The sequence below is a fragment of the Rhagoletis zephyria genome, unplaced genomic scaffold (assembly GCF_001687245.7).
Source record: "Rhagoletis zephyria isolate East Lansing unplaced genomic scaffold, Rhagoletis_zephyria_1.1 Rzeph_scaffold_00037, whole genome shotgun sequence".
Lineage (NCBI taxonomy): Eukaryota > Metazoa > Arthropoda > Insecta > Diptera > Tephritidae > Rhagoletis > Rhagoletis zephyria.
In genome coordinates, this window is record NW_016157121.1 from 456,129 (window position 1) to 482,340 (window position 26,212).

At 34.6% G+C, this 26,212-nt stretch overlaps 3 protein-coding genes across 5 annotated transcripts; 2 read left to right on the forward strand and 1 right to left on the reverse strand.

Annotated features, from left to right (window-relative positions):
* Positions 1–76: 76 nt before the first annotated feature.
* Positions 77–2,907, forward strand: LOC108365533 (acyl-coenzyme A thioesterase 9, mitochondrial-like). Of its 2 annotated transcripts, XR_001847944.1 has the most exons (5): positions 77–421; positions 509–579; positions 653–895; positions 1,214–2,610; positions 2,641–2,907. XR_001847944.1 is itself a non-coding variant. In XM_017619587.1 (4 exons), the coding sequence occupies exons 1-4, from the start codon at positions 351–353 to the stop codon at positions 2,143–2,145; spliced, it is 1,317 nt and encodes a 438-aa protein (XP_017475076.1). In that variant the 5' UTR covers positions 77–350; the 3' UTR covers positions 2,146–2,826. The 2 variants fall into 2 exon arrangements, 1 of the variants encoding a protein (XP_017475076.1); XM_017619587.1 differs by having other exon boundaries at positions 1,214–2,826.
* On the reverse strand, positions 2,786–4,109 carry RpL6 (ribosomal protein L6). The gene is made up of 2 exons (XM_017619610.1): positions 3,932–4,109; positions 2,786–3,582 (listed from the first exon to the last, which is right to left on the reverse strand). The coding sequence occupies exons 1-2, from the start codon at positions 4,040–4,042 to the stop codon at positions 2,905–2,907; spliced, it is 789 nt and encodes a 262-aa protein (XP_017475099.1). The 5' UTR covers positions 4,043–4,109; the 3' UTR covers positions 2,786–2,904.
* A 6,593-nt stretch (positions 4,110–10,702) lies between these two features.
* LOC108365565 (uncharacterized) lies at positions 10,703–26,212 on the forward strand. 2 transcript variants are annotated; one of them, XR_001847950.1, is made up of 3 exons: positions 10,703–11,088; positions 24,837–25,411; positions 25,729–26,212. XR_001847950.1 is itself a non-coding variant. In XM_017619625.1 (3 exons), exons 1-3 carry the CDS (start codon positions 10,994–10,996, stop codon positions 25,306–25,308), a joined length of 432 nt encoding a protein of 143 aa, XP_017475114.1. In that variant the 5' UTR covers positions 10,703–10,993; the 3' UTR covers positions 25,309–26,212. The 2 variants fall into 2 exon arrangements, 1 of the variants encoding a protein (XP_017475114.1); XM_017619625.1 differs by having other exon boundaries at positions 24,837–24,991; positions 25,127–26,212.

Here is a 26,212-nt window from a genome sequence, read left to right on the forward strand (position 1 = left end):
TCCTTAAATTAGGGTTTCCGTGCCTCATATAATGAAAGAAAAAACTGCTATCCAAACAGTAGTTAGAATTATTAAACGGGGAAAAGTTAGTTTGTTTCTGAAAAATATATACTCATTTTAATACAAATGTCAGCTTAGAACGTCCGATTTTCTATTCGCATGAAAACAATGTAGTTATTCCTTAACAACATCGTGAAAATTTCTGAACAATCATTCTCAAGAGTTGGCAACCTCTTCGAGATAAGCAAATTGTAAACAAAAAGTCTTGACTGGTTTTAGCAAGTGAAAGGCCAAGAGTACAAACTCCTATTAAAATAATATTATTGGATTGCTAAATTATTCTTTTCAAAATGATGAGGGTGTTGCGAATAGGTGCAGTTGCCTTATTACGTCAACAACTTTCTCCCAGAACAAACTTGCTGTAAGTATAACAAAGCGTTATGCACATGACAAGTTTTTAAATATCTGATTTCAAGGTCAGTAACACGCAATTATTCAATAATTTTAGATCTATTGCAAAATTTGCAACGGCCTTGAAGGGGCAGGATGTGGGGACGCCGACACATACTATGGATGAAGGTGAAACTGAATCAATTTACAATACCTTTCACTGTACGTTACTTTATTTTACTGTTTATAAATCGCTTAATAGTACAAGCTGAGATAAGACAACGCTTGGGTCTGCAAAGGGGCTACCATCCCATACCCAGGAGCCGTGAACATCTGCTAAAGTACACACCCAAAGCGGAAGATTTACCGCCACGTTCAATGCAGGATTCCTACACGACAGCTGCGCTTCCACTCAGTACGGATTTGAAGCTACAAGATAATTATGTCTCACATTTAGGTAACGTACGTATGGGACGTTTAATGGAAGATTTGGATGCGTTTGCAGGTATTTATTTGTGATTTTTAAGATTAGTAGATAATACTAAATTGCTGGTGGTAGTACAAAGCCGCCCGTAAATACTGATAATACACATACATATGTATATGTATATTATTTTTTATGGGAAAACCACAAAAGTTATTAAGCAATAATGTATGTACATATATTCGCAGAATCATATATATGTGTGCATTTATGTACCCTATCTATGCATTTTAGTTTAACACTATGTGACCACCAAAATTGCCTTGATAAGAACATAGAAATCCTAACGCTTTACATATATGTACATAATTATCTAAATATTCTGTTTGTTCCTTTTAGTATGGGTTGCTCATCAGCATGTTAAGGTACCAACTTTACCCGCCGATGTTAAGTTGCCATACACCTTCGTCACGATCTTGGTGGATAAAGTTAGTTTTAGCGATTTGGTAACCGACGTCAAAGAAGATATCCGTTTCTCTGGACATACGTCCTGGGTTGGACGGAGTTCAATGGAAATCGTTGTCTGGGTAGAGCAAAAGCATCATGGCGAATATAAGAAAATAACTCGTGCGCTCTTTCTTATGGGTGCCCGTAATGCCACTAATACCGGCGCCGCCCCAGTAAATCCCATTGAACCAGCTACTGATGAAGAGAGGGAAATACTTTCCGGTGGTGAAGAACGCAAAAAGCGACGCCAAATAATCCAAGCGCAATCTATTTTTAGAGTAGAACCAAATGATTTTGAGCAAACTTTGATGTATGACATTTACAAGCGTACCACGGATACCAATACAATGGAATTGAACAAACGTTTGTTGCCGGCTAATGCGCGTTGGATGTCCGAATGGAGCACAGTAACAACAATACCATCTTTTCCGGAAAACCGCAACGCGCATAATACAGTATTCGGCGGATTTTTGATGCGTTTGGCTTTGGAAAATAGTTGGACGGCTGCATTCCTGTACTGCAGCGTACGGCCAAAATTGTTGCATATTTGCGACATAAGCTTTGAAAAGCCCGTTCCAGTTGCATCGTTTATAAAGCTAACCTCTTACGTTGTATATACGGAATTGAACTATCTACAAATAATGACAGTCGCGGATGTGTTGGATACAAGTGCCGGTGGTAGTAATCAAGTTACTACAAACGTTTTCTATAGTACTTATAAATCAAATGAGACGGTACACCAGGTACTGCCACGATCCTATCACGAGACTATGTGGTATATTCAAGGAAGACGCAAGTTTAAATATGCAATGGGTTTGGAATAAATGAATTTTGAACATATACTACAAAATTACTTCGAATGGACATAAAGATGCTATACATATTAAATGCGTGATTATTATTTAAACAATTCTGATTTTAATAAGTTAATTATGGTTTATCACCAGTGCCTAATAGTTTAAGTAAAAAAATTATACATTTAGTTGGATATGGGGATATTCTACTTTTTACGTTTGCTATTTTTACTTAGATATGAATGCATATGCATATAAATTATGGGCTATTTATGCTTTAATTCACGATATTTATAACACACTCATGCAAATTACTCCAAATAAAAGCAATAAATTGTGTATGTAACAATTATTAAAGATTTATCATTCGTATGTGTATTTTAATTACTATTGGTTATCAAGAAAAATACTGAATACCTGGCGCTCCCACATTTCAAAGGCTAATCTTTATATATTTCCCTTCCCCCTACTAAAATGTTTAAAATTTTGAAACTGGTCGCTGAAAATCCTAATCCACACAAAAAGCTAATGCTTCCGGAAATGCAAACTTTGCATGTATTCGCTTCATATAAAAAACTTTCATTGAAACAGACCATTTGCGCAAATATAAAATTTCCATGTTATATTCTGAGATCCTCAGAAAATCCCCTTATTTGATAACAAATTCCAATTTGTTTTTAATTTTATATTTTTTTGAGTTAAGTGTTGACATAAAAATTAAAAAAACGGAAATCCCAAAGAAAACCTGAATGCGCGACAACATTCATTATTTCGTCCCCTATGCAATCTTTAGAATCGCAGACGATGTGGGTACTGCGATGAGTGCAAAGCAAACATATTTTGCAGGTATTTCTTGAAGAATTTTCCCTCTGGGTGTGCTTTGATTGCTTTCAACACGGCAGCATCAACCTCTTTCTGGTCCTTCTTACGCTGTTCGTTGGGAACAAAGCGTTCTTTCTTGACAGCGAAGATGTCACCCTCACCAGATTTCTTATCCTTCTTGATTTTCAAGCGACGGAAGTAGGCATCATCCAAGTGTTGTGGAACTTTTAAATCACCCAAATTCACCTTGGAAGATGTACCGATGACAAAGCGTTGTGAAATGCGACGCAATGGGCAGGAGTTCAAAGCGAATGGACCAGTAACGAGCAAAAGTCCAGAGCTCAACACCTTCAGTAGCACAACACGTTTGCCCTGGTGGCGGCCAGCCAACAAAATCAGAACACGTCCAGGAGTAAGATTGCGGCGAATGTTGCGTTTGTGGTTGCTAAAGAAAGCCTTAGCGGGACGCTTCTTGACGAAACGTTTGGTAGGATAATTGGCCTTTGGTTTCTTTAGGTAAACGGTACGTTCACCACCGTTCTTCGGTCCATTGATTTTCTTTATCTTCTTGATGGGGATCTTGGTTTTCGGAACAATAGGTTGTTTCACATTCTTCAATCGGTACAAAGCGCGACGCTTGTACATCTGCAAATAAGACATTAAACAATTAGATTAGTTCACTTGATATCTTAAAAGGGCTTTATCATAAAGATGACAAGCAAGCTACGGCACTGAACACATGTATGTATGGATGTGTAAAACTGTGTACATGTTAGAAACTGCAAATTAAAACAATTACTAAATCATTTACACTTTTTGCGTAAAAGATTATTTAGTGAAATTATCGATTATCAAACTGCGAACAAACTTAAATTGCATTTTTCACTCAATTTTAAGTGGTATATCATGCTGCTAATGGCAAAGTAGCGCCATGCTGCCCGAAGAAGTGCGCTTTCGTCTGCCTTTTTCACCATCACATTTCCACAATTTTTACCTGGCTTTTGGAGTATCGCAGCACTCCGCCGCTAAGATATTTATTTAGCGGATGCTTATGGTTCTTTTTGCCCGTTTTCGCGGACTTTTTAGCAACTTCGACGGGTGCCATTTTGGAAAACACGTGTACACCGCAAAGAAATTAATGTAAAAAGGAAGGTTAGGAGTGGCGTTGCTGCCAGATCGTCAACAAATTTGACAGATGTCAAATATGACAGCTGTCAAATTGGCAGCCACTTGAGTGTAGGATAAATTCGCATATTTAAATCACAAGATGTCGCCCTGCAGTAGGAAATTAAAACAAACTCTAAACGGAAACGATACTTGCGTATTCGCAGGGCGAACTTAACGGGGTTTTTCCGTTTCTTTGATTATGCATTTCCATGCCTATTTAGGAGAAAATTTGCATGAACTTATTAGATTCATGAACTTAAAAGTGTATATATGTGCTTCTACCATCTCAGTGAAATGGTTAAGTGATGTAATTTTTTATTACCTTCCTTTTATTAACTCGGGATGTAACTATGTAATATTGATGCGCCTAAAAGATGCAGTGATTTCTATTCTCAATTTTCTTACCTGATGACAGTACGAATCGCAATTATAATAGGGAGGTTTTAGTTTTTTAAACTATAATTTCTTTGTTTATTATATTGCGAAACCACGCTAAATCAAGGGATAACCAACTCACCAGCCATAACTATGTACGTTTTATTATAATACGTTTTATTTATTTATAAACCGTTTTATTTGGACGCCTGTAAAAAACTAAATTAATAACTGTAACGTGGATTCCATAAAAGTGAGCAAGTGAATTTTTGGGAAATAATGTTACAAATTACAGCGTAGTATAAATTTAAAATTTGATACTCGAGCAGATTAAAATCGGGATTTTGGAATTTGCATCGTTATTTTATGAAAATAATGCAATACGTCGAAAAAAACCGCTATACACAGAACATCAGAGGAATATATATATGTAGATATGTATGTATGTACATATGTAGCTACACTTATGGTCAGCTGACTAAGTCAAGTGACATTTTGACTAGTTTTGGCTATTTCTCTTTTGTTTATTTAATGTTTATATTTTTTTTATAAAAGCTTAGCACTTTACCTAACCAGCTCCACATCAATCCACATCTCAAACTTCGTATAAAATGTATGAAAATTCCACAAACTTTAACATTTGCACCCGGAAATTTTAAACTTTCTACTCAGAAAAATTCTGGGTATGCAGCTTTGTAGCTCATTAAATTGTAGTAGGTTAAAGTGCAAATTTTAAAAGGCTAAAAATTAATTTTTAATCATTTTTATTTTGCTGATGGTGCAGGCATTTTCTCCCATACAAACGAAATTGTCGAGCATATGCACTCATACAATTTTTCAAGTACGCCCTATTTCAGAATTCGTTTCAAAAACGCACTACTCAGCTGCCGATTCAATACATTTTGAAGTAGAGTCCGACCGATTAATCGGCCGATGCCGGGGCTAGTATAGGCCAAAAGAACCGACATCGGCCGTTTTTGGTCCATTCTTGAATGAGGTTATGTTATTTAGTTATTTTATTATGTTTTTCTTTTGCTATTATAAAAGCTTATAAAAGCGTATGTTCTTGAAATGAATTTAATTCAGCATTTAATCGGCCGAAGCATTGACCGATTCTTTGCCGAATAAATCCTGAATATAATTTTATTTTAGGAACAAATGCTTTTATAAATTTTTATAACGAGAGAAAAACAATCATATAACTAAATAACAATACCTCATTCAAGAATCGGCCAAAAACGGCCGATTCCGATTCTTTTGGCTGATACTAGCCTTGGCATCAGTCGGAGTCTTTTTTAAAGTGAGATAGGATGTTTTTGAACCGAATTATGGGATAGGGTGTTCTTCAATCAAATATATATAGATAGGGAGTTTTTCAATAAAATTCTGAAATAGGGCATTCTTGAAATGTTTTTTAAGATAGGGCGTTTTCGAACTGGCTGCCGAGATAGGTCGACCCTCCACTCAACAGTCGTTATGAGAATAGGGCATTTGTAAATTCACAACAATAAAATGCACACGGTTACCATGGCAGCAAGCACAAAATTTGCAAATGCAATTCCAACTGTAAATCCAAGACCATTTTCACAACATCCTGAAACAGCGCCAATGTATTTTTATGATTATCTTGTACAAATAAATTCTGTTGTATATGAAAGATATGTAAATATCGATTTTGGTTCTAGTGATTCATCGGTATTTTAATCTTTATGTACCTTTATGTCACAATTCTTTGCGATACGTTCCCTGTTATGTACATATGTATACATGTATATATACTTCGGGCCAATGACTGTCAATTCAATAGTATTGCCCAAACTTTCTGGCAATGTTTATGGTACTATGTACGTTAGACTGCATCACTCCCCATACAAAAAAAAATCGGTACTATTTTTTCATTGGAATTATAAAATCTATTATATTTTAAGACGTCCACCAAAATATTTCGGAAAAATATTAAGATTTAAGTGAGCTGGACCGATTTGAAAATACCTCCAAAAATGGAGTTTTTTATAAATAAAAATAGTTTCTTAAAGATTTTTTTTTGAAAAAATCCCCTCAAATGACAAAACGGTTAAGCTTAAAATATTTGCATAAAAATATTTAAAAATAATTAAAAAAAATTTGAACGGAATCGTAATGATAAGATTTTTGATGCTGTTTTTTAACTTTTTCCAAAGATTGGTATAGGAAAAACTTGAAAAACTGAACCTAAGATCTTCCGATTTAGACTTAAAATGTGTCATTGGAAAGGTATTTTCTCACCCTTTTTATTTCTTTAAACTTATTCAAAGGATGGAGGAGAAAGGTAGGATGAACGAACGTCATTCAAAGTTGAATTAAGATGTGTTGGTATTCGAAAAAACAAGATGGGACACGAATGACGTTTTTTTTTGGCCATAAATAAAAATAGTGTGAAAATACTTTTCTACTGAGATCCCATAAGTCTAAATCAGAACATTTTTGGTCCAGTTATTCAAGTTTTTCGTAAACCAATATTTGAAAAAAGTAAAAAAACAGCATCAAAAATCTCGTTCTTACGATTCCGTTGAAAAGATTTTTAAATATTTGTATGCAGATTTTTTAAGCTTAATCTAATTTGTCATCTGAGGGGACTTTTTTCAAAAAGTTCTTTAAGAAACTATTTTTATTCATAAAAAACTTCATTTTTTGAGGTATTTTAAAATCGGTCCAACTCGCTTAAATTTTAATATTTTTCCGAAATATTTTGGTGGACGTCTTAAAATATAATAAATTTTGTAATCCCGGCGGAAAAACCGAAACTTTTTTTGGTGATGCAGTCTAATGTACATATAACACAACAAAAAAATAACCTTAGTACATACTTTCATTTTTCCCTAATTTTTAAGGTCCCCAATACGTGATACATATCCATTTTGTAATGCTGCGTTATTTTGCGAACAAAAGTTATCTCATCAGTTATCTATTATGGTTCAAAATTCTGTATTCAAAACTCTATATAGCAAAATTCTGTAATTTAATATTCCGCAAATATGTTTCTCTCGACACATTATATGATTATACGTAGTTATCAAATCTTGTGTGAGAGAAAAATATTTAATGCATCAGACTAGACTGAGCACACTTTGAACTGCCATCAAATTATAACTTACGAAAGTTTTATTACATGGCAGTTTGGAAGTGCATGTGCAAATATGTCATAAACTTTTACATATGCAGCAGTACGTAGCATGCATTTAGGCGATTGTGTTAGTAATCGTTCTTAAACACTCGTGAGTACTGTAATCATTTTTATAATAAATCTTCTTGAAGATGCAGATACAACAAAATTTTGCTTGTGGTTTGAGAAAAATTACATATTTGCAGACAAACTTCAAACAAAATATTCACCAAAATTTTGTTCAATGCACGATGAGTCAGCAAGAACTCACGAAAAATCAAAATGGCCAAAAAATACCCCGCCGTAATAATAAAGAGAAAAATTAAAAGAATAATAAAAAATAGAGCAGACATATGTAAGTCCTAAAATTGGGCCAAAATAATTTTGAATCCAGAATATTATTTTCCAGAATTTTAATTATTCATATAGCAAAGTTTTAGATGCATACCAGTTCAACTGAAAGTATGTCTAACAATCACTGAAGATCCACTTCCACCGAAACTTTACTTGGAGGAACAATTTAGCTCTTTGAGCAAATCGAGTCAAAACACTTTAAGCTTTGGGTCACGGAAGAAAGATAGGGAGCTTCGGTAGTGACACTCCAACTTATTCGGCTTAAAGGCTCACTGAATCTGCAGCGTCTGTTCACCAGTAGGTGCGGCTGCAAGAGGGCGTCTGTCAAAAAAGCATATTTAATTGCATTTTTTATCAAACGTCGTTTGTCTAAAACGGACGAATCACTCCACAATTGCAAGAGCATTTGATGATTCCATGCAACTATTGGGTACTAATTTCGTCGCAAATTATTTTAATGTCACTAACCCAGGGCCATGGGTATGTATATCAAACCCTACCTGCCAAAAAACCGTAAGCGACATTTTTTTCAAAAATTTCTTTTTGATGCAGAATTACATACATCTAGATGCTCTACGGGCATTTCTGCATCAAAAAGAAAATTTTTGAAAAATATGTCGCATACGTTTTTTTGGCGGTTAGGGCTCGATATGGTATAAACAACAAAGGCGCTGAAGGTATTTTACCCAAAGTTACTGCACGTTACTCGTTTGTATACAAAACATTTTCGCGGGAAAGCTTTAACTTTAAAAATTTTAAAGAACTATTTATTTATTTCCCAACAAATTAATTAATTTTGAGTTTGTCGTGGCATTAAAAATTACAATATATGCTTGTGTTCATTATAAAATTGTAATAAAATATGAAAAGTAAATAAAAATTAGGGAAGCAAAACAAAGGCGAGAAGTCTTTTTGCATATTTTTCTCTTTTTAGTTCATATTTTTTAGTTTTTAGTACATATTTTTGATTTCTTAGTGCACATTAGGTCCGCTTCGTAGAATAGCGGCTCAAAACGGTAAGCCTCTCAGAGTTGGATGAGGACTGACTGTTGTTAGATAACCCTTCTTCACCACCGCTGCATGGTTGCATCAACAAGCCCGAATCTCACCACCCAATCCTTCTGCTCCATTGGAGCAAGCAATTCGGCATTGAGAATCCGCAACACCTGGCTTCTGCCTTCTACCGGCTCCTCTATCTTCCCTATCTTCCAATTATGCATTGCAAGTGCAAGAGTTGGGCTGACCTGTAGTCCTCGCAAGCGACTGGCTTTGATCTACCCTGATACCAGCCACAATTATAGTAGAGAGGAGGAGGTCCAGGGTTTTCCTCTAGGACTTGGAGGTAGATTTCGGTATTCGCTTCCGCTACCCACCTCCATTTCTCTTTGGGGATAGTCTCTTCCTACTCCCTTCTTTCGACGATGGCTAGTACCTTACCGCCTCGCTTTACTACATCCCTGAAAGAAGGGAATTCATGGCCGTCTGTTTTGGTCTTTTGGTGACCCTATCCACTGCCTGTTATGCTGATCGCTGCCTCTTTGGAGCAGTGCCTGCCGGTTTCCCCAAGCTGGCTACTACTCCTCTCGCGCGCTCTAACCTTTTCCCCGTCAGCTGCTCTGTTGGCATGTCCCCAATCCTAGCCAAGACCCTAGTGGCCGCCTTCTTGCCGCCGTGGAACGATGGAATAGACACCGACCCTCCAGCTTTGAAAGTATTCAACTCGGAACCCGCTGGTGGTAGCAGAGCAAGAAGGAGGCCCTCACTGCTATGGAAAGACCAAGTGGAGAAGGACTTGGCTTCACTTGACATTTCCAATTTGCGTCAGTTGACACAAAAGAGAAACGACTGGAGTGCTTTGTTGAACTCGGCCAAAATCGCTTAAGCGGTTACAGCGCCAAATAAGAAGAAGCTTGCAAAAAATTTAATTTTTTTACATATTTCAAAATAAGGCGCACGAGCATAAGCAAAAGTTCTTGTCATAGGTCAGGCCTTATATTTCGATACATAAATGCGATAAATTCAAATTGTGTTGAACATTTTTTTAAGCTTTAATTAATTGGAAAAAAATGTGGGAGAATATTCCAATCAAAACACACGGACGCTCTTTTATGCTCTTCAGGAATTTACAGGCGCTCTGCTTCCGCTTTTGCTCCAATTACCCATCTACTGTTGGCCACCATCAAGAGCGAGTATGTGAAGGAATAACAATACTAATTCTCAGTAAATTTATACATTATTGGGGCTCGTGCTTGGCGCTTTCAGCAGCTAAATTCGGCTATTCAGTGCCTAACGAAATTGAAACGTGTCGGTTGGTCGATTTTAATGCAACGGCAACGAAGTGGAATTCTGCCACAAAGCGGAAGCATTGTACGAGCTCTGGGAAAAACGACGGAGGCGGATACAGTGGTATGCGAGACGCGAGCGGTGAGGTGATAGCCATAGTGACGCCGTGAATACGAATAGGGCGTATATGTAGGTAGTCGTCGTTTTGCTCCACTGTGACGTAATGAATATTATTTTTAGCGTTAGCCAAAGAAAACGAAAATTTGTTCAATGTTTTAAAAAGCCGGTTTACATACTGAAGTTTTCCAGTATTCGTCTGCATCTCAAAGAGAATAGTTAGTTTCTACTCGCAGCGCTTGTGTACCTACATGTCTGTTTAAAATATCTTACATTCTCGACGTTGAAAAATTGCTCAGCGCGCGTAAAAAAGTGAAGTGTGCCAAACGGCCGCCGACGTAGTAATTAATTATCGTTATTATTGCACTTAGCAACGCAACGGACCACAACAAAGCAAAAACAAATTAAAAATTTTATGAATGAATTGCGAATTGCTTAATAAAAGTGCGAAAAAGGTGCTAATTATAGTGTTATTCATTTGACAAATTTCAAGGTCAATAATTAGCTGGCGTCTTTTTAGAATTACGATTAGGCGGCAGCGTTCTAAGGGGAAACTAAAGAAAATAACATAGTTAAATATTTTAAATACAGAAAGGCAATACTTAAACTAAAATCAATATGTCTTCAACGAAGTTCATTGCTATTCTGCCTCAACCTACGCAGCCAGGGGACAAAGTGCAAATTAATGGAAAAATTTCTGATGGAGCAAAAGAGTAAGTGGTTTGCAATTTTATGTTTATTTGAGTTAATCAATTGTTCCAGTTTTAAGATAAGATTTTTTTTACGATTTTTAGGTCATGTATTTGTTTTTTGGGGAAAGTCAGTTACTATACCTGAGAAACAACATTTGACACTATCTTATTTGAAAATTTGCATTTAAAAATTTCTATAAGATAGCCAAATGTCAAGAAAATAATGCGAGAAAGCTACTTTTTTACTTCACCTATTTAAAATTTCACCGTATAGAAGCAAAGTAAAATAGCCTCATTACTTTAAAAATAACTTAATGCAAAGTTAATTGTTTACGTCGCACAGTGGGACGTCACCATATAAGCTAAGGGCAAAATTAGTAACCGAACTACCAAGTCGCTGAAATTTCTAATATGCTCTATTCTAGACTTGGGAATGAAGAAATGTTGATAATGGTATAAATCGACGCACTGCCACGCCCACAGCTCTTGTGGCCGGAAATGGTCAATGTTATTGGATTTCGATAAAATTTGGAGTATATGTATTTATAGAAGAAGACTTTCTCACTAATACATACGCCCGGCTTCTTCAGAACGGTTTTGGCCACAAGCACCAAATTTTATGAATTTTGTGGAAAATTAACAAACACATTTATTTAATTTCCTATTTCTTCTTTTTAAAAATTATAAAACGAAAACATTTACAATATCTGCGTATTAAATTATGTGTACGATATGCATTTGCACCGACACCGACGCTCCAGCTCTGAAAGTATTAAACCCGGACCCCGCTGGTGGTATCAGAGGAAGAGAGAGGCCTCCAATGCGATGGAAAGACCAAGTGGAGAAGGCCTTGGCTTCACTTGACATTTCCAATTGGCGTCAGTTGGCACAGAAGAGAAATGACTGGCCTGCTTTGTTGAACTCTTCCAAAATCGTTTTAGCGGTTACAGCGCCAAATAAAAAGACGAAGATGTATTTGCACTGAAATCTTCGATTCTTCCTACATTTTATACAACAAGAGCTGAGCTAAGGCAAGCAGGAGTTTTATCATCGCAAACGGATCTCGTCCAGCGAAACGGCCACTCTTGGCTGAATGCTGACTCTGATTAACAGATTCGCAAGTCACAAATATTTACAACTTCCTCCATTTGTATTTTATATACATATCGATATTCGTTCCTTCAGCTATGTATACGATACAAAATTCTATGAAGTATACAAGAGGTGGTTCTATAAAACAAACAAGAAGCTGAAAAAACTGGTAATCAATTAGATTGACTTATTGTATATCCGAAATAATAGAAAAATTAATTTAAATTACTTGCGACAAAATCTAATTTATTCTTAAGCAGGGATCACACGATTTGTACATTTGTACAGATTTGTACATTTTGGCAGTCACAGAGTGGTGTTGTCTAGAAGTAATGAGTTCAGCTCAATAACAACTTTCCAAACAACACCACTCTGTAACTGTGAAATGTACAAAATTTATTATTTACTTGTATATAGGGACCGAGAACGCGTTTGAGTTTTGGTTTAATTCTACATGAGAACAAAATCTCATGTCAAGAACGTTCCCACAATCGGGAACAAAAGTATTAAGAGCAATTTGAATGGGAACAAAATGAGAACAAATGGTTCGATAACGTTTCCGTAAAGAGCGAAATGCGAACAAAACTCTCGGGAACATTTTCAAGAATAGAATGAGAATGACACTTTCGGGAGCGTTTCCAATGAGGAAAAAGTAAGAACGAAAATATCGAGAAGTTTTATAATAAGGATCAAACAAGAACAAATGCCTGGGGAACGTTCTGGTAGAGAACAAAAGTTTTCAGAACTTAACGTTAAGAATGAGGGGGGCGTCTGCATATTGGTATGAAAAATCGTTTCAGTGAAAACCACGATTGTTAATTTAAAGCCAAAGGAAAGCTGGATTACTTCAACTTCCATGTCGTTTATCATTAGGGTGAACTGACCATTTATGGAACAATTTTTAAGAAAAGTGCGTGTCTTTAGTCTATCGTTGACTTTATTTGCTTAGTTAACTTTTAGTTCTTTTTTGATTAATCTTAACATTCAAACTAATGGAACGCTATGAGTAAAATTTTGTTTTCGCTTAAATTTTTCGCGAATAGTTCACAGAAGATTTGTTTCCGTTTAGTTCTGTCGGAAAGTTATTCAGACTTTAGTTCCCCAATTATTCTTCGAGAGAAAGTTCCTTAGACTTTCGTTGGGGTTTGTCAACGGGGGTTTGCCAAAATGGTCCGGACACTTATGTTCCCATTTTTTCTCATAGAAATGTTCGCGAAAGTATTGTTCACATCTTGTTCTCTTTGGGAACGTTCCACAAGGTTTTGTTCTTATATGTATGATTGTCCTTTTTGTTTTGGGTTTTAGGCGTTCTTGGGAACAAAACTACGCGCAGTGTTGCCATTTTGGTGCTTTTGGAGCTAGATTTAGCTCTTTAGATTTCTATTTAGCTCCCAAAATTGGGCTTTAGCTCCTAGCTCCTTTTTTAGCTCTTTTCATTCATCTAGCACGTTTTAGCTCCAGAAAGTTTTAGTTGTATTTGTTATATACATATGTATAAGCCAAAACTTAAGCGTTGACAAAATGTAAATTTCGAGATGCAGTGTATCCACCATAAATTCATGGATCTAGGTTAAATAATTCAAAAATTAATTAGAAGAAAATCCTTTTTCTGATAGTGCGGATTTTGTTATATCTTACTAATTTTACCTTAAAGTAGAGCTGGAAGTTAAACTTTCTGGAAAAATTTTGCGAGAAAATTATTCAATTCAAATATCTGAAATTACAGACTTTAACAGTTTTTAAAGTATTTTTAGTTCACTGTTATATTTAAGTGCCATATTTTGCACCTTATTTTGGTTTTGAAAGATTTTTTCAGCACTTAAACTTATAAAATTCGTTGGTTTTATTAAAAGTGCCGAAAATGTAAAAACAATCTTACGTCAATAAATGTTCCACCTTAACAAAAATATGTAGCTCTTCATTTTAGCTACTATTAGTATTATTTAGCTCTTTTTAGCTCTTTTCTCGACCGTTTTAGCTCCAAACGAAATTTTTCTCTGGCAACACTGACTACGAAAACGACATTTAGTTTCGTTCATACTTTTTGTTCTCGGTTCCTGCTTGTATCTATGTACCTTAAGCTCGTGCCATAAGTGCTAATATGCATTTTTATCAAAATTTATTTTTTATTTTAGTTAGTTAGGTATTTTGCAACAAATCTGCGTAATTGCTTTTTCAGAATTCGCTAGACCATTTTTACAATTTTTTGCCGCCGTGGTCCCATTGTGCGTCGCCGTCTGGTTAAATATTTGGCATGTGTGTAAATATCCATTTAATATTGAGAAAAATAATTACTTCAGTTGAAATATGTTTGGTTGTTCAGTTGAAATGTGTTTTAAATGGGACGTAAATTTTACACATGCAATGGCGTTTGACTAAGCTAGTAATCAAAACCAAAGCCAAATATCTCCAGCATATTTACACGCAACATTTTAATTTCTGGGGAAATCAGATTGAGATACAAAAGTGCGATGTACTGTAAACCTTCCAATACTTTGCACGAAATAACAAGTGTAACTGGATTCCATTTAGGCAAAGGTAAAAGTATCCACATGCAAGTATCCGTACATTTGCATAAAAAATGGTATTTTTATATTTGCATATGCCTGCTTTTTTGTAATTTAAACAGCTGACTTTAATTAGAGTCGTCACTTATTTGGTCTTGCTAAGCATTTCGTTTGGCAGTTCCAGACAAGTTCTTATATCTGAATTGCGGGTCGAAATACATGTAGTAGTATGTATGTATGTATTTACCCTGCAGTAAACATGTCTCGCAAGGCGCTAGTTCAGCACTACACATATCATGACTCTCTCCGAACTAGTGAAAAAGGGATGCAGGGCGGGACAGTTGAAACTTTCGCTGTTCTAGTTGCGCTCACCTCACAATTTCTCACATTAAGCATGTGAAAGCTGAGAACAGGGTTGCCACTTTGATAAACAAATACAACTTTTCGTTCCCGCTTTATTTTTCGTAGTTATCTTTATATTAAAAATTTATTTCCAAAAGTGTAGTCTATTTTATTGCATTAATTTTCGAGCGCATTAAGTATTTTGAATGATTATTTAAATAAAAAGAAACAATGGACAGGTATGTATATATGTAATTACGCACTATGATTATTCGCAAAAAAATTAAATCAATGCAATTGTTAAATGAGTAAAAAAAATACACAAAAGACAGGCGGCAAAAAAATAAAAATAAATCAACGGGAAACTTTTAGCTGCACATTGTTGGTTATACTCAAATATTAAGGGCTATAAAACTCTGCCTTAAATTGTTATGAAAAGTCAGAGTATAAAGTTCGAAATTTAGACAAACATTTTTTGAATTTTTCTAAATGTTGTATTTAGCTTGAATTCTTAATTTGTATGGGTTTGGTTAAAGCCCAAACAATATTCTTATATAAAAAATGCCAAAAAATTTTTACTTGGAAAACATTGTGAATAATAAAAAAATCACGGGGCGTTTTTTGACTCACTGTATTTGTCTGAAATAACTCCAGTTGAAGGTTTTTCAAATGATGAAGTTTCGTTGTTGCCTTTAGTTTCATCACTTTCTCTTTTAGTTGAAAGAAACTGAGAAGATGCCATTAATATTAATTAATTAGTTCTTTGAAAATATTTTTAATTGTTATTGAAAAACCTAAGAAAAACTACAAAATTAAATTGTTTACTAAAATAACGAAAACAAGTTATTGGTAGATATTTTCCATATTTTGTAAATTTTTTTCTAGTGAATGGTAAGTATTTTTTTCGTCAGTGGCAACCCTGACTGAGAAGTAAATGCACAAATTCTCACTTCTGCACAATACGAAAATAGCTCCGAGGGAAGACCTCCGACTCTAACATCGTTGGTCGCGAATTCAAATCGCGGTAGATGCAGTTGCGATTTTCAGATGTAATAAATTTAAATGTTAGTTTTTAAGCAAAAAAACAGAACCGACTTCAATTCTCATAAAATGCAATGACCGTATCTAAACATCAAATTAGTATGGGACCGGTTCGGTTGACGTGGTCCACAGCTATGCGGTAACTTACATAAAAAATATGTATATAGACGAATTGATAACTTTCTTCTTTTTTTGAAGTCGATTAAAAACAAAACCGACTTCAATTCTCATATAAAAATTTAAGATTATCGTTAAATTATTCATGATGCAATAATCGGATCCAAACCAAATTAATATGGGACCACCTTTGAGGTAACACCTTTCCTTAAAAAAAAAAAAGAATTATATAAATTGGTTAACTTGGTCCAAAAAAAAAAATATTCCGACGAATTGATAGCCTTCTCCTTTTTTGAAGTCGGTTAAAGAATAAATAAAAATTAAATGAAATGCAATCTGTAAAAGACAAGTAATTTTTAAGCAAAAAACCACCCGACTTCATATCTCATATAAAAATTTAAGATTACCTTTGATTTCTTAATGGTAAAAAGAAAAAACGAAGAAATAACAAAAAATCGAAGAATCAAAATTTTTCTTTTTTAAAAAACTTCAGAACTTGTTCGAAAGTTCTGCAGGGAGGCCAATTTCCACTTCGTAGGACATCGCTGTGTAAAAAGAGACAGTTTATATCATTGCGTTGGGATTGATCGAGAACCAGTACCGCCCTTAATCAGCTAGTTCTGCGCTAGTTCTGACACCAGTAGTGGGCAAATCACAGGCTCCCGGACCTACAGTATAAAAACTCATTCAAGAATATACTTTTATTTATTTGTTAACCGACTTCCAAAAAAGGAGGAGGTTATCAGTTCGTCGGAATATTTTTTTTTTTTTTTTTTTTTTTTTTTTTTTNTAAGATCCGATCAGCGGATCATGAGATATATATATATATATTTTTTTATATGGGAGTTGAAGTCGTTTTTTTTTTTTTTAAATTACTAGTTTATAACTCTTAAAATAGTCGTTTTTCGTGAAAAAATTATATAAGCAAAACGATTCAGAATAAATGTGCGAATATTTTCCGGTGCATACCTTCGTTCTGAAGCTATATTTTAATGCAGTTTTGTGCAATCAAATTAAAAATTGTAATGTTAACATTTGTTTGAAGTAAAACAACAGTGTACAGCACTTGGCTGGGTATTGGACCAAACAAACTTTTTTTAAGTGATTGGGTCATTCGTAAAAAATTATTTTTAGATACCCTATTTAAACAATTAAAAAGTAAAAACATAGACGTGGCCCCCTTTTGCTGTTATTTAAACGGAATATAACTTTTTTGTGCAAACTAATACTGTAGGAGCTATAAGGGATCAAAGGTCAGATATTCACAAAATTAAAATCCCTTATATCTCAAAAATTTTTGAACTGGTTTAAAACAAAAAAATGGTGGCACCTGTAATAAAAGTTCACTTTTTGATTCAACTTTGTTTTACGACCAATAACGCATCACCTGTTCAACTATTACGGCTTATATCCCAATAGGTACCACAAAAATTGACTGTAAATTTCATCGTATGTGACAATGAATTATTTCTTGTGGGCGAGATTATCATATGTGCTAAGAAATTAGAATATAGAGACCCTTCTACAATATATTTCTCAATAATCTCAGCATATCTAAACTTTGTAACATACGATAATTTTGCGCAAAGGTTATGGTTTTTGGGGTGTTACGTGTATTTAACTAAAAAAAATTTTCAAATGTTTTTTGTTTTGTTTTTTTTTTGATCTTTCTTTTGATTTAGGAAAATAATGGTTGTGTAGTCGTATCTCAAATAGTTATTAATTCTACAATTTTTGACTACGCCTTGTATTGCCAACAATGGCGAAGGATAATAATGAAATAGAATTCAAATGGACTCTTTGTTATTCTGCTAATACTGTTGAAACCTCAAGTAAAAAATTGTATAGGAGGCTCTCAAAGTTATTAATAATACAAACCTTTTTTTATATTAGGTCCCATTTTTTCTTTTACTGAAAATGAGTTTGTATAGCAGGTCTATATGAAGATTTTTCTTAAGTTTTGACTTTCATGGGAATGCCTTGTATACCCCTAAACTGCAATGTTTTGAAAAAAAAAGGAAACTGTTGAAGCAACATATGAAGTGGAAATATTTATAAAAATTAATAAAAAAAACTACGTAAAAAATTTTCTTTTTGATTGCAAACACTGCAATAAAATTTTGGTTTGGTCAATAGAATGTATCAGAAAAATGTTCATTAAATTATTGTACACAAATATTGCTTTGTAGCGTTTTTTGACTAAGACAATTATTTTGAAAGGTACAATCAAATAATTGTAACCATTCTGTTTTAGGGAGTTTTTTGGCTTCAGATACTAGGTTCCTTGGATTTTTCCACTAGAGATGCCCTCTTTTTCAGAGGGTTCGTTAATATCTGCATACTCAACTCGAAATTTGTATTTTTTGGATTATTACACTATTGAAGCAAATGAGCGATATGTATGTTTACAGAAAGATAACTTAATCTAAATTAATTAAATATACAACTGATAAGCTAGCTGCCAATAAAAACAATTTATTTTACCTAACAAAATCAACGAAAATAAGAATAACGACTTGGTAAATGAGCGATATGTGGCACGTGTTATCTGGATTCTTAACAATTAACAAATTAACATACAACAATGTATGTACATTAGTGTGCCTCACCAAAAAAGTCGCGGCTTTTCTGCCGGAGTTATAAAATGTATTATAATTTAAGACTTCCGCCTAACTATTTCGGAAAAATATTTAGATTTATGTAAGCTGAGTCAATTTCAAAATAACTTATAAAATTTAGTTTTTATGAATAAAATTTGATTTAATTTTTTTTTTAATCACTCCAGATAACAGAAGAGTTTCAGCTTAAAAGTTCAGCACAAAAATATTTCAATATACATATTATCCAGGGAATCAAAATAATGAGATTTTTGGTACATATTTTCAAATTGGTCCAGCTCACGTAAATCTTAATATTTTCCGTAATATTTTGGCTCAAATCTTACTATACTAAATATACTAAATTTTATAATTTCGATAGAAAATTATTTTTTATTATTATTATTTTTTGTATGGAGAGTTATGAACCCTAATTTACCTACACATGTACTTAGATAGACAAAAAGTTGTTCATATCTGTATGTCTTTATTACATCGCTACCTAAAAGTGAAAAGCTGCCAACTCCATTTTTTTTCAAAATTTTGTTTTTGATGCAGAATAGCAGGCAATAAGAAACTACGTCGATTTTTCGTCTCTCCTGAACAATTTCAAAAAATGGACTTAGCACTCTTTCAACTTTAGGTGACGATATGCCTTGTTGATGAGTAATACATTGATAAGAACTCTGATAAGTAACTGCTCGAAGAAAGTGTTTCGCGTGAAATCAATTTTGATTAATAATTAAAGTCCAGTTGTACACTATGTATGTATTTATTTATGTAAGAAATATTAATAAAAGCAATTTTTTCAATTAAAATTGAATATTTTTGTATGAACTGAAAGTGACATAACTACATATGTATGTATGATATTATTGTGAATTTTTTATAACAAGGTATGTATGAATGTTTTTATGCTTAAAATTGAGCTTATAGTTTCACTTTATCGCTGTAGCAGGGTTTTATCTGACGAAGTTGCTTTCTAAAATCTTTGGGAACTTTTATAGCGTGGGCAGACGCTTTTCATACCAGCCTTCAAAGTGGCTTCTTCGTCATCCAACTACTTGCTAAAAATATAAAGCGTTTTGTGCAGAAAAAAAGTATGAAAATCCATAATTTAGCTAAGTATTGGATACCATATATATGTATTTACATGCGCATATACATACATACTTCTTCTTCTTCTTTTTTGGCGCTGTAACCGCCTAAGCGATTTTGGTCGAGTTCAGCAAAGCACGCCAGTCGTTTCTCGTCTGTGCCAACTGACGCCAAGTCCTTCTCCACCTGATCTTTCCATCGCAGTGGGGGCCTCCCTCTTCGTCTGCTACCACCAGCGGGTACCGAGTTGAATACTTTCAGAGCTGGAATGTCGGTGTCCATTCGAACGACATGAGCAAGCCAGCATTATCGAGAGTTTCGTCCGAAAACCAATTCGCCCGAATTTTTTTTGCATCCGCCCGTAGTGAATACACGAACGAAAGTGAACGATTTCGGGCAAAAATCGAACTCCTGATAAGGCTGATTAAGTATTAAGTAAAAAATTGTATTCATAAACCAAAAGTCAAAGAGCTATCTGCAAACGAAATCCTAAAATAGACATACATATGTACGCATGAATGTTCGCATATATTCATACATAGTAATTATAATTTCATTTTAAAAATTGACACACGATTAAGTTATTTGCTTAGAAGAATGCGCAAACTTTTACTAAATTTTGAACAAAAATGAATCACAAAATTATGACGGCGGCCAATTAGCAATTACTAATTCTATTGTGTTGAAAAATGGCCAAAACTTAAGACGAGTCATTGGTTAGGCACTTAACTATTTGTTGGAGCTATTAAAAATGAAAGAAACATAAACACATAAACTATTTTTACTCATCAACTATTTTAAAGAGCTGCCAAAAATAGATACTAGCGTGGAGCAGAATATCTCCTAAGCTAGTCTATAAGTTGTTTGAGGGTCATTCCAGCGAAGACGACACCACAGGTAAACAAATTTCGTAGATTGCGTTTAAATCAATGACAACAGTAAAGCATATAGAATAACCATTTAGAAATTGATTTTTATCGATTTATCCCTATTTTCTCTATTTTTATTGTTATAAACGCAACCATAGTGCGACCATCTCGAATGTAGCATTTTACCATCAAGTTGTTAAGGCATTACTCGTGTATTGAAGGGGACAATGCAAAATATAATTATACAAAAAAAAAAACGTACAACTCATGGACTTTGAAACAGGGCTGCGTCATTTCAAAAATTGAATTATGGTGAGAAGTTGTAAGCTTTATAAGAAATGTTTATTGGATGTCTCATCCGTCACAGCAAAATTTAATTTTTTTAACCTAACTTGCAAATACATAAGCCGAGAAATTTCGCAATCGACTCTCAATCGTGCTTAAACAAAAACTCTCCAACGATCGGAGCTGTCTGAATCCATCTTCTAATCTCTTCGTGGTTGGTGGTTGGATACTACGGCCCACGCAGAAACTGGTATGACGAAGAGTAGGGTGTTTTTTTTTATTTAATTAATTTTTTTAAATTTCGAAGTAACAGAGAAACAAAGATTCAAACAGTACTTTTGAAGTTCTTTGAAGTACTTGGAGTGAAATGCAGAGTCATACAATCAACTTGCTGCTTCTATGTGATTCGAACTAAACATTTGAAAGTACAAGCAAATGTCTGGCTGTAGCTGAACGTGCAGAGGTGCTTGCTGTTATTTGTTAGCTTCCAGAATGTGCGGGTTCGAACCCCATCAGAGGCAACATTGTTAAAATTAAAATAATTTTATTTTTCTCTTCCAAATATGAAGAAGCATCTGTGAAGTGCAGGACGAAAGCGTATTCAAACGAAAAATACTGATAAACACATTTTAAATTAGTTTAAATCAAATGCAGAGTCGGATAATTGACTTTCTTCTAGGACATCGCCATGTTAGTAAAGTTAGTTGCTTATATGAAAAAGGAAGCAATCCAACCACTTGTAGTTCGTAAAAAAGTACTTTTTAAATTGCTTTTAAAGTAGTTTCATTTCCGACTGTGAAAAATCATATTCAATTTCAAACCCATTCTTATGCATACTTTTTCAACCGCCCTCGTACATACATATATAATGAGCACGTGTTGAAGCAATAGCATTTCAAGACATGCTTTGACCTTCTTTTATCACATATTTCATTCCACTGCCTTTTCACTTACCTACTGCCCGGCAAACAAATGAAACATTTTTTGCTGCGTTCTTTTGGAAATGATGTCATAGGTATAAAACACCATTACGCTCTTTTGCCAACAGATCACCTTTGATTTACTTGGTTGTGTGAAGATTTTGGTTTTGTTGTTAAAATAAAAGTAGGCAAAAGATCCATTTTTTTTTTCTTATGAATTCTTTACCGCTTCGTTATGGGAATGTGATGTTGTAATGATTGGAATTTGTTGTACAATTTAAAATACCAACTTCACTTCTCTCATGGTCCAATGAACAAATGCATGCCACTGTTAATTTTAAATCGGCACAAATTAGTAGTTAAGTGCTCAACAATTTATGTACTTATGTGTACATATGTATGTATGTATGTATGAAGCGTCACCGTCATTAAATTTAAAGTAGTTTGACTACCACGTGCTTATTTGTGATGCTGTGGGCGCCACATACATATTAACAGCAGCAATAAATAAAGAAAATTTGTTGACAAGTAGGTAGGTGAATAAGTTTGTAGGTACATAGTATGTACTACATGTATGTATGTATGTATGTGTATGTACTACATACTAACGGGTGATTTTTTTGAGGTTAGGATTTTCATGCATTAGTATTTGACAGATCACGTGGGATTTCAGACATGGTGTCAAAGAGAAAGATGCTCAGTATGCTTTGACATTTCATCATGAATAGACTTACTAACGAGCAACGCTTGCAAATCATTGAATTTTATTACCAAAATCAGTGTTCGGTTCGCTTTACGTCCGATTTATGGTCTACATAATCGACCAAGTGAGCAAACAATTAATGCGATTGTGACCAAGTTTCGCACTCAGTTTACTTTATTGGACATTAAACCAACCACACGAATGCGTACAGTGCGTACAGAAGAGAATATTGCGTCTGTTTCTGAGAGTGTTGCTGAAGACCGTGAAATGTCGATTCGTCGCCGTTCGCAGCAATTGGGTTTGCGAAACACATTTCGAACCGAACACTGATTTTGGTAATAAAATTCAATGATTTGCAAGCGTTGCTCGTTAGTAAGTCTATTCATGATGAAATGTCAAAGCATACTGAGCATCTTTCTCTTTGACACCATGTCTGAAATCCCACGTGATCTGTCAAATACTAATGCATGAAAATCCTAACCTCAAAAAAATCACCCGTTATTTGCAACTTAGGAATTTGGATGCGCGTTCTACTTTTTATTTTATTGCTTTTTTGGATATTTTAAACATATGTAAGCATGTACATTGTACAGCACTCGGCTGGGTATTGGACCAAAACAACTTTTTTAAGAGATTGAGTTATAAGTAAAAAAAGTAATTTCTCCGTTTCCCGAAGTTAGCCTCCGAAATTGAGATATGGGCCTTCGAAGTTCGAAATTGGACCTTTGGTAAAACATTATTTTTAATTATTGCATGTAAAAAGCAAAAAAAAGTAAAAATACGGACGTGGTCCGCCTTTTGCTCTTATTTATATGGTATATAAATTTGTTTGTGAAAGCTTATATTACAGGTGCTATAACGGGTGCTATGTCGGCCGCTGTGGTGTAGTGGTAAGCAGTGCGCGCTTCCACTCCACAATGCCTGGGTTCAAACCCTGGTCAAAGCAACATCGCAAAAATATAGAAAAAAAGGTTTTTTCTTAACAGCGGTCGTCCCTCGGCAGGCAATGGCAAACCTCCGAGTGTATTTCTGCCATGAAAAACAGCTTCTCATAAAAATACAATCGCCGTTCGGAGTCGGCGTAAAACTGTAGGTCCCTCCGCTTTGTGTGACAACATCAAGGCGCACGCCACAAATCGGAGGAGAAGCTTGGCCAAACACTAACATATGTGTAAGCGCCAATCTATTATAACGGGTCAAAGGTCAGATCTTCGAAAAATTAATAGCTTAATATTTCAGAAAATTTTGAACTGATTTTTTAAAAAATTCATATCGTTGTAAAGATTATTTATTCCCCTTTCTTCTGATGTGCATATTTGTATACTTCGTATATAAAAATTTCAGAAAAAAAAAAACATTTAAATGAAAAAATACCTTTTTTGTATAAAAAAATGATTTTAAACAAAAAAATTACTAACCGATTTTTAAAAACTTGGTATCGTTGTAAATGCAATAATTAAACATAATTTATTACCAAAGGTCCTATTTCGAACTTTGAAGGCCCATATCTCGATTTTGGAGGCTAACTTCGAAAAACGGAGAAATCTCTGTTTTACCTATGACTCAATCTCTTAAAAAAAATTGGTTTGTGTGTATGAATGTATATATGTACACTAGGGTGGTCCAAAAATGCATGTGAAAAATTAAAGTCGGAATTTGTATGCTCTCGCCCCTAGGATTGTTCTATAGCGAAAAAATATACCCCTATTTTTTATTTTGAAATCAAAAAATATTTAGAGGTCGCTCAAAGCGCATAAAGTTTTCCATGTATTTTATATGGGGACTTCAATGTCAGGGTGCGCAAGATAGGTATATTTGGAACCACCGCCGGAAATAGATTAATTCGACGGCCGCTGTGGTGTAGTGGTTAGCAGTGGGACGTATGGCCTGCGTCCAAACCCACTTTCTGACCAACAGCAAAATATAAAAAAACAAAAACAAAAAACGTTTCTTCTAATAGCGGTCGCCACTCGGCAGGCAATGACAAACCTCCGAGTGTATTCTGTCATTAAAAACAGCTTCTGATTAAAATCCGCCATTCGGAGTCGGCGTAAAAATTTAGGTCAGTTTTGTTTTTTGCTTAAAAATTACTTGTTGTATGTATATATATACTTAAGCTGTTTTAGAAAGAAAAATTCAAAAAGTCTGACAAACTTTAGCTAATTTTTTTTTTCAAATTTTGTCTCGTTATTTTTTAGATTTTCCATCAACTTTGCAAATGAGGTTAACGAAAATCCACAGTCTGTCGCTTATCAATTCAAATGGGATCTAGCTAACAACGTACTAATCGAGGACTACAAGGAAAATGACGAATGGATGAACTACAAAGAAACGCAGTTCGACACATTAGATGGTCGGTTTAAAGCTCACTTAACGCATACTAATAAAGCTATGATTAATGATAGCATAAGCAAAGGCTTTCTCAACACTAATTCAATTATAAACACTACTGACGCATTTGTAAATACCAATTCGTATTCTCTTTTAGGGCCGGAATTTGCCCTAGAATTCGCGTTCCAAGATGATGGCATCTATGTATACTCGGTGTATGAAGATGGTCGAAATTATATCACACAATTTCAACCCGAAAGCGATTTTCAATACATTGAATCGGTACAGGTGTGGGGCGATGTGGAAAAAATTACACAATTATCATTCATATATAATTAAGCGCCACTTGCAAGGGACAATGTTGCCATATCAAATAAATGCATATTGCATTGGCGAAAAGCAATATCAATGGAACATTTGATCGGCTATCGGTTTGGAAAATGTTAGTAAGATGAGCTACATACTTACATAGTTTTAAATTGGTTTGCATGAGCAACTAAATACTAAATTATTTAATACCTAAACTCATTACAAAAAAAAAGGTATTATTTTGGATTGATTTCATGCTTTCGAATTGTGTTTGTCCAAGATTTCACATATTTCACTTATTTATTTGCGACTTTCCATTAATGGCTATATATTTTGAGTAGTTTCTTAGTTCTTGATTTGATAAATTAGAAATCACCCAGCAGTATTGAACCGAAAAGTATTAAACACCGACACTTACATATGTATTGTATATATTTAACCTAATCTTAGGCGCAGCTCACGGTTGTAAAGCAGCAATTACTGGCACTGCAAAGTCTCCCGTCGCAAGTGAAGTACACCGCCCCACCCCGCCCACCAGCACCATGCCTTGTTAAGAATTCAAATTTGTTTACGTTTCTTAGCATGCGTTATTGCCGTAAAATGCACAAGTTTATCGACATATATTCATATTTATTAATTAACTTGTATACTTGAGCACCGGCCATTCGCGCGTTTAAATTTCCTGCCATAATTGACGCTGTTCAGGGGCGTAACGAAAGCCCAACGCTGTATGCTACATATGTATGTATGTATGTATGTACACCTGCATACCTTTAACGCGGCTCTTTTACAAGTGGCTATCAGTTAACTTTCGCATGCCCACCCGCCCACCTACATAAAACCTCGCTGCAATCTAAGCCTAAGTCAGTGCTAAGTTTAAGCTGTATGTATATAGTATGCATTAATATTTTTTTTATTTGATTAACCAACGATT